Source organism: Manduca sexta, chromosome 25 (assembly GCF_014839805.1).
Source record: "Manduca sexta isolate Smith_Timp_Sample1 chromosome 25, JHU_Msex_v1.0, whole genome shotgun sequence".
NCBI classification, from domain to species: Eukaryota; Metazoa; Arthropoda; class Insecta; order Lepidoptera; family Sphingidae; genus Manduca; species Manduca sexta.
Window position 1 is genome coordinate 17,103,930 of NC_051139.1, and position 15,240 is coordinate 17,119,169.

The 15,240-nt window shown below is 36.7% G+C and overlaps 1 protein-coding gene across 1 annotated transcript in view; it reads right to left on the bottom strand.

Annotated features, from left to right (window-relative positions):
• LOC115450184 (Down syndrome cell adhesion molecule-like protein Dscam2) overlaps positions 1-14,910 on the bottom strand; it is a 92,431-nt gene extending 77,521 nt beyond the window's left edge. Inside the window, exon 1 of the mRNA XM_037442898.1 lies at positions 14,748-14,910. Within this exon, the coding sequence (XP_037298795.1) occupies positions 14,748-14,884 (137 nt within the window). The 5' untranslated portion in view covers positions 14,885-14,910. The remainder of the gene's footprint in view (positions 1-14,747) is intronic.
• Positions 14,911-15,240: the final 330 nt, after the last annotated feature.

The following is a 15,240-nucleotide window of genomic DNA, read 5'->3' on the forward strand; positions in this document are numbered from 1 at the left end:
CATTTAAAAAGTGAAAATAACAATTTGTAAAATTGCCGTTAAAATTTGTTAAAAATGTTTATTTTTTTTATAATTACAAAATGATACATATAAACTATTTCATGATGAATTCTTATATATTTAATAATAGAATTCTTCATTTATCATAAATTCATAAATCATAAGTTACATTCAAATTAGATAATTAAAGCGAAAAGATCAAAATTGGTTGGTCTGACTATAAAGATAGCCGATGCGCTAACTACGCACACAGCTACGCACGGTTCTGTGTGAGTGAATTTTGCGAAGAATTACCTATAGTTGACTTCACGCGCGGCACGTAAACGCTCTTAAATGTTCTTCAGACTCAAATAGAAGTGATACATTCAACGACGCCGCATAAATAAATTTGCTAAGAAAGAATCAGGTCTAAGAAGCTGTATAGTTCTTAACTTACTGCTGAAATTTTATCGAAACGCAACGCCTTCACTCCAGTGTCAACGCTTTCACTGCATCTAATTTTTTAACGGTAATACACTGCTATTTACTTTCTAAAACATAAAGCAGTTCATGTACTCTTAATACGTCCATATTTTTCCCAAAACAATAATGAATCCCATAACGAACCCACACAAAGGTTCACGTAACAATATGCTGGGATAACTCCAGATAAATTGCCCAAATCTTTTTATTATTTCCGACGAAGGCACTTTGTTCCTATTCGTTTGTTGAGATATTGCCACGTGTCTGGCCTCGAGGTCCTGGGATCTTGACGACGACCTCAGAGCCGCGTGGGGTCACGTGGGATTAGGTCATTTCTTCGTATTTGCGAAGGTTATATTTTTGTACTATTGATCTTTTAAGTAAGATTAGTCAACTACTGAAACCTAAGAGTATTTGATGTTAGGTCTTAGTTATTGGAATGACTGTTATTAGTTGACATTATAAAAGAATGAGCTCCACAGTTAACAAGTGCCTGATGTATTATCAATAAATTGTACAAAAACTAAACTTTAAAAGTCATATTCTAGAAAATTCTCACCCTAGCAACAAAACCATATCCTATCCCTAGATTCGTAACAAAGTTCAATTCTACTCAAACTGGAATAAAACTCTGAAGACACTCATAACGATATGAATAACAATATTATGCATTTTACTGCCCCATATCGCGCGGACTAGTTAGTAGAAACTTGCACTGTGCCGGCATTACTCGTTTCAGTTTGCGCCGGCATAGTGTTTAGTGCCTAAACTTTGATCGTTTCAAGTCCGTGATTAGATTTCACAACTCTTGTAATCCTTTTTAATTTCTGGTACAGAAATTTTTGTACCGGATTATGAGTCCAGTCTTTTCGTACCAATTTTTACTCCAATCAAAGAGTTGACGTTACATTAGATGATGAAATTTGACTTAGTTTGTGGTGGGAATATTTCGGCACCTGAAGTAGCCACTCCGGGAGATCCAGTTCGTTTTTTGTGTTAGTAGAATCATAGGCGTAGCTATAGCTATTTTCCAGAGGGTTGGGTCAGCCTAAAAAACCTTTCGTGTACTTGATAATTGTGGTCATTTTAAAATTGATAATAGTAAGTTGTCAACATCCTGTGGGTAGGCACTACGCAATTCTGGAGAGGGAATGGACCATCCGGCCTCCCGATACGCCAAAAAAAGCTAATAAGTCTGGGAGCTGATAAAAAAAACTATGTAGTTTGGGGTATGATGCTACAACTACAGCGTATATCTCTTGAAAATGTACGTTCATTACCGGACCAATTTACTACCGCTATACATCACCATTCCTAGTATTTCAACTTTGAATAATAACAGTAGTTTACTAGAAGCAGACCATCAGCGCAGGAACAAAGGATAAATATTCATTGGCGCGTCGATCTGTCGGGAATGTCGGAGCGTCGCGCTGCGGCGGTATATCTCACTAAATGCTGGAATTAACCGGTAATACCCGCTCTGCAGACATAAATAACAACTTGAAACTAATTGAATTAACGTTGCTTTGGTCACGAGACTCATAAAATACAACTATATTACCCAGTTTTGAGGCTAAGGGGTAATAACCTAATAAGAATGCTTTGTTACTAGCGTCCGTTCACTTGGTAGAAATTCCTTTACGATAGTTCATGTTGTGTCAAATTTAGGACAGCTTATAATCCAGTTATGCAGCCATTGTCAAGCAGCTTCTGGTGGCAATTAAGGACTTAATGATTAGGACTATACTTTAAGTACCCACTGAAAGATCCAAAGTGATTACTGTGCAGAAACTAAGAATCAGTGGTGGATAAATTTCAATCATTCTAAATTTAAATAAAAACCCAATACCTCACTGTATAGTTCTTCTCTGGTGAAAACTGCTTTCCGAACTGGTGGTAGAGTAATTATTGACGGAATCTAAATAATGTATAACATTTTACAGATTCAAAAAAATCTTTTCATTTCACGGTTGTAAATCAAAGCACCCTGCCACCAAATCAATGCGACTAACCATTGTACTCGATTAAAAATAACAACACAATACTGAAACTTCCATTCACGAACGTGATATATACGAGACATTAAAACTTCATGATGTAACGTTAAAGTTGAATTGTGAGTGGTGGCCCGTGGCAGAGACGGATGGCTGTGACGTCACCGTCCACTACACTAATGACGTCACGGCACACCCGCCCCAGCATGATCGATCGAGGAAGCTTGCGAGCAGTTTAAATTCTACTTCTGTCTCACTTTGTGTCTTGGAGGTTGCTCCATATTGGGACGTAGATTTATCTTGACGTTGAGTTAACGAATCCAGATATTGTTGGATGTATGATAGTTTTGTTAGGCTTGTAGCATTAGGCCGGCATATACGCAAGTAAATCTGAAGGTAAATAAACTTTTGAACTTCAGGTTATACGAAGTAACTTTGAGCCCACTGTCATATTGAAAAAAGGGAAAGAAATTTGAAGATACGCGAATTTATACTTCGCCATTATCACAAACCAAACGAATAACCCAAAAAAACAGTTAATGTATTCTTTTAAGAAAATTATACCATCCTGGTTTTTGCTGTAGTTTATCTGCATGGTAAAGAAAACAATAAGTTAACTACCTAGACACAACAGCTATGAATGGATTGTGAAATGATAAATGTAAGCGAGATACAGATAATAGCAATGTAATGATACTTGCAGTTGATAGTTTATTGAATCTTAGGTATATTGTATCCATTCTTTAATAAAATCGACGTTTTATAAAATGAAAAATTTGCTGCAACACAATACAAAGAGCATCTCACTATATTTCTCAGATAAGTTTTAGAAGGAATGAAACCTGGAAAACCAGTTCTAAACAACAAGTGAAATGGTTCAAAAAGATAAAATTTTGGAGCCCTGTATTATGGTATTCAATAGATCTACCGAACTAATCGAATCCACCAAAAACTAATAATAGTATGTGGCCTCCAAACTTAAAATAGGTAACACTCTGTGATAATATAACACACAAAAAAATCGCGGTAAAATTGGAAATAATCTCCGAGAATATCTTCATGCAGAATACAGAATCAACGAGATTATGATTTAGAAACGACATTAGATTTGAAAGATGATAATGAAGATGTTCCAAGAAAAGATTCTCCCGAACTCTCACAAAGGAAACTACATAAATCGACTGCCGAACATTATGATTTATGCGTCATAACTCACGTGCGAGAACATCGACTTAATATTAACTTTACAACTAGAAACGTCATTCTACGCTGTGATTTAAATATGAAGGAATCTTTATTAGATTAGATGCTAGTTAACATTTGTAAAGTATTAATTTAGCAAATAAAATTAATTAATTTTTTTTCGTTATAATGGTTTTGAATTAATCAAAAATTTATAAATACGCCTAGTTGACAATAATTATAATTTTGGAACATAAAATGTATATCTCAAATAACTTGTAAACGTAGGAAATTAATATTCGCTCGGATAGTGACCATCCTACAAATACAAATACACAAGGTGTAAAATCTGCTATAGTAGGCCACACAAGTGGGTCGCGTTTCGGGATCAGTCTGTAGATATACGGTTTAAAACAGGTCGGCATAATTGTTTTGACTGACGAGGTGTAATCATCTCTCTTCAATCGACGCTCTGCTGGACCCTACTCCACTTAACATCAGATGCAGTAAGGTCACAATACTGAATCAGTATAACAAAAGTATGATTTTTTGGTTCAGCCTTATAATATTTATTGTCACTTCGCATTTCCCTAATTTTTTATTCCATGTAAAAGATGCTTCGATATACGTGTGACATAATATCACAAACGAAATGAATGTCAATGGATGTGACAAGGAGATGACAAGGGAAGACGAGGAGGAAATGTGTCACATCTCATCTTTGGTAACTGCTCGGTGCATGTTTCGATAGGAAATTGATTTCTATAATTCAATAGTTTTTATTTTATTAATCTTGATAAATGTAAATTTTGTTGGTAATAGCCAGTGCCATTTCAACGTGGAATTTTATAGTATTTATTGTCTCATGGTATATATGGAATTTTACTCAATTTCATTAAATGAATAGAAAGGCAAACGTATGAATAAGGTGAATGAATTTTGATAAATGGTGATAATTTTTCGCTGTCGCCATTCGTCGAGGTCACTGACCCACAGATGGAGATAAAAATAAACTATCTAGATGAAAGAATTAATAAAAGTATGTGTATGTATTGTGGCTCAAAAGGAGCACTAATGTAGCTAACAAAATAAATGAATGTCATACGTAGTACCTACATTGACGTATCACGTGTCTTTGTTACTCCACACGCTCCGTGGAAATAGTTTAAACACGTTCCAGAAGGAACTTTGTAGGTATACGAAGATTGGAACAAATACGGTGAAGTCAAAATATTTACCGTTATAACCAATGACATTTTACAAATAGACGCGTCATATCCTAACAAAATTGCACATAAAAACAGCGGAGTATTTACTATAGTCACAGCTCTAGCGGCTCGCATCGATACGGCCCGAGCGAGCCCGAGTGGTTCCGAATGGGCCCGAGCGTCGGCCGCCCCGTCGCCATGACAGTCGAATGAAATGCATTTATTAGTTTAAAAAAATATTTAAATAGAGTATACTTATTACTAACCTATGAAAAGAAACTATTTTTCATACACAGTTGGAGTATAATTTGTACATCGACTAAAAACACAGGAAGGCATTTTATTTATAAAAATACAAGAAGTTAGTAAGCAGACTAGCCGCGACAGTGGTTGGAGGTTGACTAAGTGAATGTCGGGCAGTTACCTTACTTTCGTCTTGCCAGTACTGAGCTCGGATAACGTATCTATGTAATAAAAACATCTTAGGTTATAACTATTTATTTTTCTACACACACATAAAAATTTTAAAAAAAGAACACACTGGTGGTAGGTTACATTTTATATCTGCCCGGATAGTGACCACCGTACACAAGGTGTTAAAACCCGTCATAGTGGTCCACGAAACTGTGTCGTGTCCCGGAACAACCTGTGTATATTCGGTTCAACAGGCCGGCATAATCATGTCGACTAGCAAGGGGTAATTATCTCTCGACAGTTGACAATCTGTTGGACCCCACTACAATTACTATCAAGTGCAGTAGTTTATTTTCATGGATGTAAGAAATAATTATATTCCAAATTCAAAGACAAAATTAATCTAGGTAACTCAATCAGAGTGCAGGAGTGCCAGCAAGGCAGAGGCCCGTGAGGGTCGGGAGCCGCGCCTTTCAGCTCCGATAATTGTGCACACGCGTCGCCGATCAACAATTTCCATGTGTAACGTAATAATTCAACTTATTCCTTGCACACTTGGAGCTTCTACTACAGGTTTCGCTTTGGCTTCATTGGAAAAAACGTTACTGTATTTTTTAGAATTAAAATGTATTAATCATTTAAGCTATCAGTGATATTGGTTGAAAAGCTATGACGCAACGAGATGGTAAACCAATGTTACCTAGTCCTTTATTTTTTTATTAGTCTAGAATATCTTGAATTTCTCAATGACGCTTTGATTGACCTAGTACCCATGCAGAGCTTAAGTTTATAAACCATTCAAGTAAGGCTCTGCTCTGAACGTCTTGTCATCTCAAGACTGCCAAGACATACACACAATTCGACCAACTGTGTGTATGTCTTGGCAGCAGCATTGTGTTCCGTGTCAAAATAGATTTTCCCATGATAGATATAGCATCCCGATTCTCGACTAAGACATTGAAATAATAGGTACATTGCAAATAGAAATTCCAGTTTGTCTCGTGGTAGGAGTCTGCAGTGGCAGACGTTTGCGAGATTGATTTCAATATTGTTTGTTTTCAAACGTTGTCCTTCCGAACAAATATTTTGTTTCAAACGTTGTCCTTCCGCAAACATGAGTGCTGAGGATAGCGTGGTTAGTTTCTTATCTTGGTATGTGCTGCATCTGATGTTACAGTGTTTACAATTGAATGACGAGAGGCGTTCCTCTAATGGGTCGCCTTGAGCTTCCCAAGACCTCAGCACGGTATTCGTATCGCGTATGCATTACAACTATAACACCGAGGAATATCCCTTAGTACCACCTGGTAAGAAAGAAAGAAAAAAAAGCGATTTATTTATTACTTATTTATTTATTATTACATACATGCATAATACGACGCTTCAATCCGATAGGAGAAGGCAGAGTCTATGGATTGTCACTTTGCACGATTCTGGCATACTTCTCTCGCTTCCTCCACCTTCATCAATATTTTAATGCATTTCATTCACCGGTATTTATGACCTGGCCTATACTAAGGATGTCAGATATCTGACTTTTGAAAGTTCAGTGGACATTTAAAGGTTTAGATGTAAATATACAAAAACTTAATCTAGTTTATGCTACATCTTTTGGTTAATCAATTGTTAATTGTTTTTAATAATAATAATAAATAAATAAAGTGCAGTCGTTCCCGAGCGACTCTTCCACCGAAATTCGCCTTATATATAATTTTTGTCAGTCTCCTATTATCCATCCTCACCAAATGCCGAAACTACCTTGGCTGATTGACCGATTGATTATTAGTAGGTATAATTATACAGGATAGAGAAAAACAAGGCTTACGCTCGCCTGCTCTACTCGGTACACACCGGCTGATCCCTAAACGTGACTCGTAAACCGTACGCCATCTTAAACTTTTAAAGTAAATTCAAATTAATCCAATATTAAATCCAGTCATAAGAAAAAAAACTTATTTCAAAACTGTACACCTTCTTAATATTTTTTCAAAGAGACGCCAGCCAACGAGACATTCCCTTATCGACTTCACACTTGAATAGCGGTCGCACCGCAGAAATATTACTTGCTACTTATAATAACTAGCCCAATACACGACTTTCAACCCTGTTACGGCGCAATAAGGCTGGCTGAAAACGTCTTTTGATAAAGTTTTTTCTCGTAAGTTATAACTAGGTTACCTTTTTCTTGGTAATACTTATTTGTAACTTTTTATGTATTTTATGTCTGCAGGTAATGTAAGTTGAAGTTATATTTAATATCAGAGGCAATTAACGTTACCGAATTTGCCTCGGGTGTTTTAAACATAAGATCTAGACTTTATTATTTTGTAATAAAATTAATCTGCGAGCTATTCGTTTTTTTTACTCATAACTGAACAAAGTGGCTCGAGTGATGGTAAGAACTATGATTACACTTAAACAGTAGAAATACTTTGAATAGTAGAGTATTATCATATGAAGCATTGTGTTACATTGGACTAGGTAAATTATTATTTATATATTTTTTGCAGACTACTGCCTGACACAAAGCAAGCGTTAATTCACAAAGAATACACACATAATTAAAATAATCAGAGGTGTGTGCCCTTGGGTTTTGAACCTGCGGACATTTATCTAGGCAGTCTGTTCCACACTCAACTAGGCTATCTTTGTGTATTATCGCTTGCTTTAACGGTGAAGGAAAACATCGTGAGAAAACCTGAGAAGTTCTCTATAGGAATATTACGGGTGTGTGAAGTCTACCAACCGGCACTAGGCCCGCGTGGTAGACTTAGGCCTAATCCTTCTCTGTAGTAGAGGAGGCCCGTGCCCAACAGTGGGACAGCATGTCATTAATGCCTGACAGTAAATAGATATCGGTAAATGTATAGGGACTAACGCATACAAGAAACATATCAAGTAATAACCATAACGGAATTACCAAATAACCATTACCTATTCTTACGTAGTTAATTGGCGTGTAATCTTGGTTTCTACCAGTTTATAAGGATCAAGTTTACATCAGAAATAGCTTTGTAATAGCATTTAGTGTTGGTTGTTGCCTGCATAATGTATTTGGGTCAGAATCATTGTTATTCCGTTGGAGAGCTGTAAATCCCCGCTAAAGATCATATGAATATGGATGGTGGTTTTATTAAACTATGTTTTGTATAAATATTTAGATTCTATATTGTTTTTCTATATATTACTGCCGGTACTGGCGATGGTAGGTCTGTATGCGAGAATGTGGTACTCCATACTAAGCACCAACAGAATATTTATTTCTGCCGACTAGCAAATCGATAAGTATTTGTATTCCGGATTAAACAATGAAGTCAGTGTTAATTCTAGACATATTGAGACATAACATCCAATGTTTTAGACTGATTAGATTAGTATAGTATTAGTATACTCTTTATAGTTACAGTTACAGTGCATTGTATAAGTTTAGAGTTTAGAAAGTACCTAAAAATAATTTACAAATACTCTACTAGTTATATAACCATAGACTATTATTGAAATATCCAACCACTACTGTATAGTATATAAGCCACTTCCTTGCCACACCTGCCATTGTTTATTCCTTGTTTATCGCACCTCACTTTGACCCGTAACAGTCTTAGCTATGAATGGTGAAAGGTGAAATTTTTCCAAATGGAACCTAACACAACATATTGGTGCTGATATGCATAATTTGCGGTCTTCAAAAAATGCTAATGATAATTAAATTTTACATAAACTGTAAATAAAGGAAAGCCGGTTGGAATCGAGTTATATGCACCCTTCGCCATTGTTAGCTATACCTATATTCTGATCAGAATTGTAACCTTGCACAAAATTTACCACACCAAATAATGACCAACTAATTTGTAGTTAAGGTAGTTGGTAGTCCGCCGGTGGAATATATCACGAGCAATGATTGTCGAGATGTCTGTAACGAAGACAAATGAGCGAGGAACGTGGCCGCTTAGCGCGCGGCGTTTGGGGCCTGCGAGCTGCCAGCTCCGACGGGAATACATCGCTTGCAAACGAGTCTGTTTAGCGGGAAATTATGACGGATGGACATGGTGTAGGATAAGGGGAGGTGGAGATTATCGTGGTTGGGGAATGTATGAAATTACTCGTCATTATGAGACCAAATGACTTGGGGGACGAATTAGTTCAGTTGTGTTAGTGTTGCTACCATCAGGTCACTATAATTGACATACTTCATCACTGAGACCAAATGACTTGGGGAGACGAATAAGTTCAGTTGCGTTGTAGTAGTATCTCTGTTGCTACAATTAGGTGATTATATAACCATGTGACATATACATTATATGTATCACCGTACGTAAACTAAACGCCAATATAGAGCGACTCAACTAGATGTTCTGTAAATTAAACTGAGGTAATGTTTTTTATGTATGTCATAAACCAATTAAACACTACAAAATTTGATTTTCGTGATTTTGAGCAAGTTTTTACTTAAAGGAGAAGTGCTCTTATTGCTAATACATCAAGTGTCATTCTTCAAGTGCTGCGGTTTCAGTCATCAGGCGTTTGAGGTATGGAGCGCTGCAAGCGAGAGCTGGCGCTGGTCTCGCGCACGCTGTTATTGCTTTAACGAAGACAAACTTCGCCATATCAACTGTATTACACCATTACTGCACCGTACAGCCAGAACAGATGAGAAATTGATTGCAATTTAGTTCTTGGTAAGAAACCAGTGAGACTGTTTGGAACAAATATAATCTTTATAAATCTGGACCTTTCCATCGTCATTAGGTAATTTAGGTGGAATAATGTTTATACGTGGAGTTTTTAACCAAATTATTCTTTAATATATGTTCCTTACACTGTCGTAGTTCCAGTAAAAGCTTGCCTACATAATTTATTCCTTATTACTTGATTACTTCCAAAACCTTCGAGAGATGCAAGCAAAGGTTAAATTCAAAGCAGGTGGAATCGCTAGCACTATCAGTAATGTAATATTATGGCCCTAACTTCATTAGTTGAGAGATGCGGTCTAACTCATCAATAGACGATGGTACACGTAGGTACGTAGAACCTCGGTTATTACTCTAACGAAGACAACCTCGACAGTATGCCAGCGATATTGTATGAACTGCACGCCTTTGTGTTCGTGGTGCAAGATATAAGGAAACAGAGGGTGTGACGACGACGACGTGACGAAAAGTCGACTTTAGTATGAGTATATTGTATTTTAACTATCCAGGACAACACTAGTCTAGTTTTATAAATGAATAATCACCGCTCGGTCGTGTAGCAAGGTATAAAGGCCGTGGACAAAAAAAAATGTGTTCAGTTCCAAGGTCCCGCAACACTTTCTTCTACCACTATTTGCCAACGATTGGTTCCTTAGAGAGGGCTGAAATCAAAACGATTTTTTACTAAGTGTAAAAAGTATTCTATTTTACAGCCAGGAGTCTGAAATGTGCCTTGTAAATGACAACAGGCTCGTCCCCTATTAAATGGACTTAAAACAGCTGGCGAAATTTATGAGTATCTTACACCACTGCCTACCCGAAAAAAGGGAAAAGGACGTGATGCTACTTGTATTGTACCTATGTAAAAACTATGTTACGCAAATCCCAATAAAAATGAGATAAGAACAAGTGAATGGCGAATAATCACATAAATTTATACAGTAACGTCGCTACATCTTTTGACTTACGCCAGTTGTTCCCTTTACAATATTCGTGTACGTAAACCATTACATTTATTACAGACAAACTGAGAAACGACGTCGCCCGCTCGGAATCAATAACTGGTGCAGCGTGCGGGTTGGGACTAAAACGAACCATTGTCACGAGAAACATGTTCTACTTATAAAAGGAAAGGATATATTTCATGCCTAGAGAGCGATTACCGTTGAAGTTCAAAAATAGCACAGTAACTGATTTTGGTTAGGCCTATGCCCGACGGTCGTCTACTAGCTGAAAAATACAACACTTATAAAACCCATAATCGGTGAAGTAGCTAAATTTCGTTAGCCTGGTGTAATTCTAAATTCTATTCATATAAATTTCTTATTAAGTCATATTTTGGATTCGCTGAATTCTCCAATTGGTCCAGTATCAAATAGCCTCAAGTCAGAAATTGAATAATGAACTTACGAACCACTTATTTTATTATAGAAGTAAACGAGCAAGAGCTTAGTGACAGTAACACTAACCTAGCTGACGTAGTCCATCAAACGAAACTGACCACAGCATACCGCAATTTATCAATCTACAAATACCTACATAAACTTTTTCAATAGTAAACAAGTCCGAAAATCCCTTAGTTGATCTGATATGTGATGTAATAAATGAGCGGATATTCCGTCCATCAAGGGTTGTTCGCGGTCCAGCGGCCGGCTCCGCTAACGTGGTCAGCGGCACGCACTAATTCATCGCCTCCAATGACGTGGAAGGGACGTCGGATTAACGACGGGTAATGCACTCGGGGAGGGCTTGTGATTTTATTAGTATGTTTACTTTGTAATGCTGTTGAAAGTATTTAGAGGCATTATTAGTTATACTGATACCAGTGCTTGTAATCTAATAGGAGAAATAATTTCAGGCTATAGCTTTTATTGATATTTTTTGCTTGTGGTTCTACACCCATTCAAACTCATTTATTTGTTTATTTTTAATCAACACCCAAAGACCTTCACAAATTTAATACGATAAGAAATAAAATGAAAGTGTTGATAAGTTGAGGAACACATACTTTTTATTATATTCTGCGAAGGCGTAAGTGAAGACTAATGCATTTGTGTTTTGTCGACCTTTTTCTAGTAACACAAGTCTAGGCGGTCCAAAATAAGGAGAAAGCCACCTCCTGAGAGAAAGAGTCTACTAGGTTCAAAACAAAGAGAAAGCCAAAGGTCTATTGCACGTCAAAATAAGTGCTATACAATCAAAAAGCAATACCAAGAAAATGAGAGAGGTTGTATTTATCGATTTTCTCCACAATAACGTCGGGCTTCCTAATTCTTATCCACATTCCATATATAATCTAATATTACAAAAAGAGGGACATTTCCGTTACATTATATAGGTATATAATACTAAATAATCACCTATACAAAATAGATGGAATTAAATAACCGGTTCTTTATAAAAATAATTTACTTTCGGCAGTTCACGTAAAGAGATTTCTTGGCAAATAATTCCCACTTTGAATTTTCGGTAAAAAAATATTGGCTAATTCAATACTTGATCTATCTTCATCCTAAACACATTCAATGGTCATTCGTTAGATTTTAACAAACCATTCACATGTACGAGCCCCTGATCGTTTGCCTCGAACAAAATGTTAACTTACATAACGTATTTACTTACAGGCACGAGTAATGGTTGTTGTTAACTAAACAAATTACGTAAAACTAGTAATAAAAAGAAGCATTAGCTCAGCGCTAAGTACTTTGCCTTACAATTGTGGAGAGTTTGTGAAAGCTATGCTATATATATGACTGTGTTGATATATTTGATTGCAAAAATATGAGCTATCAGTGATAGTGGTAGCACCGTAGTATCGTGAAATGTGAGATTCTGGATTCGATTCTCATGTTCATTTAATTAATAACGCTGTTTATTTTAAAGCAAATTTTGATATAAATTATAGTTGGGTGTTAATTTTTTTCAGTTCCTTGCTCTAATGGGAAAAGCTTATAAGAAATTAAATAATTTTATTTTAATCTGTAAATATTAAACATATTACATATTAGGCTAATGGATAATAAACTTATCAATTACCAAGTTGCGGATTATCACAGTTCTAATTCCAGTTAACACTGGTCAAATTCTTCCTTAACATTTGTCAGTGTTTCGAAATTCCGCCACGTTAAAAATATACTACAAAATAAACATAACGATACAACAGAAACTGAGTAAAAGATTAACAAGGCGATTAGGTCTCGAATAAGCAAAGTTAAATCAAGACACAAAAGAAAACATCTCACAGAATTATCTCCAAATATGCCTCGAAACAACCGCCTCGCGACAAGGAAAAATAAAATCAAAAGACGCGCCTACATTTCTGTTATTTTTTTATCAACACCGCTCAGATTTTACAAGCGGCTTTACTGCCTTAAACAAAACAATTTTTATATGAGCCTTATCAACGGAGACAAGAATTAATTGGGCCCCAGTCCCCGAGCGATAAAAGCACATCATTCATTCACTGGAGATAGTGAAAAGAACGAATGGAACGGGCCCGGCGGAGTGTGACGCGGCATTAATCTTGTCCGAGAGCGGAACGGACCGGGGCCTGCGAGAGGCCGGTCTGGTGGATTAGGAGCGGAAATCTGACTATTCTGTTAGCTCCATACAGAGAATACGTAATGAAGGATCCGCTGCAGCGAACCTTTTGTGTGCAGCGCTTTTAAAGGATTTGCACGCGCTTGTGAACGCTTCAGCGCTTGAAACGTAAGTGTACTATTAAAGTACAACATCGCAGTTATGTTATAATATGCTTCTGTGTATTAATTATAATTAAATATCGCCCGCTGTAATAGTGAAGGTAACATTGTGAGGAAATTTTCGTAATATCTGATCGCTCCAGTTTTGAACATAGAATTTTGAATATGTGAAGTTTGATATCTAAAACATAAAAGCATCTAATAACTACACTAACGAATGTTAAGCCCAATATTGAGTTATTTACATATTTAACGGCATCATCGCATTTTATTACTTGCGTGATGATTATTATTCTCGCTTAAAGTATTTTAAAGTACGCTGTACACGGATAGAGTAAATGGCGCTATAATACAGTACAGTGCTAACTATACTACTAACTATCCTATTGTAAAGAGATTTAGTAGAGAATTGAATTAACTCTACTTAAACTGGTGAAGTACCTACTTGGAACTCATATAACAATATGCTTGTTGACATTACTATTTACTCTACCCGTGTCCACCAGGATTTATTGTTTCTCACCTATTCTTTACCATCAGACAGTGAGTAATTAACCAGGCTATTATACTACACGAGGCTTATGTATGAAATCGAATTCGTGACTTACAATTCCTGAGACGGCTCACCACTCGCCGCGCCAGTCTGGTTGTTAGACGTGTTGTATAATTTAGAGAGTATGCGCAAAGTTGTATTGTGGGTAAATATTTATGAAGTTGTGGGCGGCGAGGAAGTTTGTTTGGGCTGTTTTGTTTTGCCAGGGCGAGGGCGACCTTGATTTTATTTCAGTTTACGTTGTTACACCACGTATTTCTTAAAATTCTGGGATTATGTAACATTATATTACTAACTCAAATTATACGTCTTAGTTATAACAATCTTTAAATATAATTAAAATAAGTAGTGTTTTGTGTCTTTTTTTTTAAAAGGAATACTCTTATATAATAAATAATATTATCCAATAATATATACACGATGTTATGTATTAATATATTAATTAGTTCAAAGAATATCACTCTTTTCACTTTTTGCCCTTTTCCCAACTTGGTAACTTATTGCTAGTAAGTAGTAGTAGTTTAGCTAGTTTCTAAGTGTCTTACCTAAGTCCCGGTACATCTGTAACAGGGGCACCATCCTCGCTCATCCAGGATATGAGCGGCGCGGGAGAGCCGTGCGCGGCGCACGACACCCTCGCGCCGGTGCTGTTGGAGAACCACAGCCGCGGCGGCGGCTCCATAAGAAAGATCAGCTGGCCGGATGATGACGTCACTGCGGATAACAGTCTAGGTGAGCTACTAGTATACTTTTTTGGAATCGAGTACATTTTGTTTACATTTTTCGTTTTTATAGGGACATTAGCAAGTGACTCCTGCTGTATGTGATGTCAGTGACGTACAAAGTATCAATTGACAGTAATTATTTATCTCCTATTATCTTAACGGTGAAGGAAAACATCATGAAAAAAACTACACACCTGATAAGTTCTCTATAGGAATTTTAAGGGCAGTCTACAATCTGCAGTAGGCTAGCGTGGACTAAGGCCTAATCCCTCTCAGTAGTAGAGGCCCGTGCCCAGCAGTGGGACAGTATATA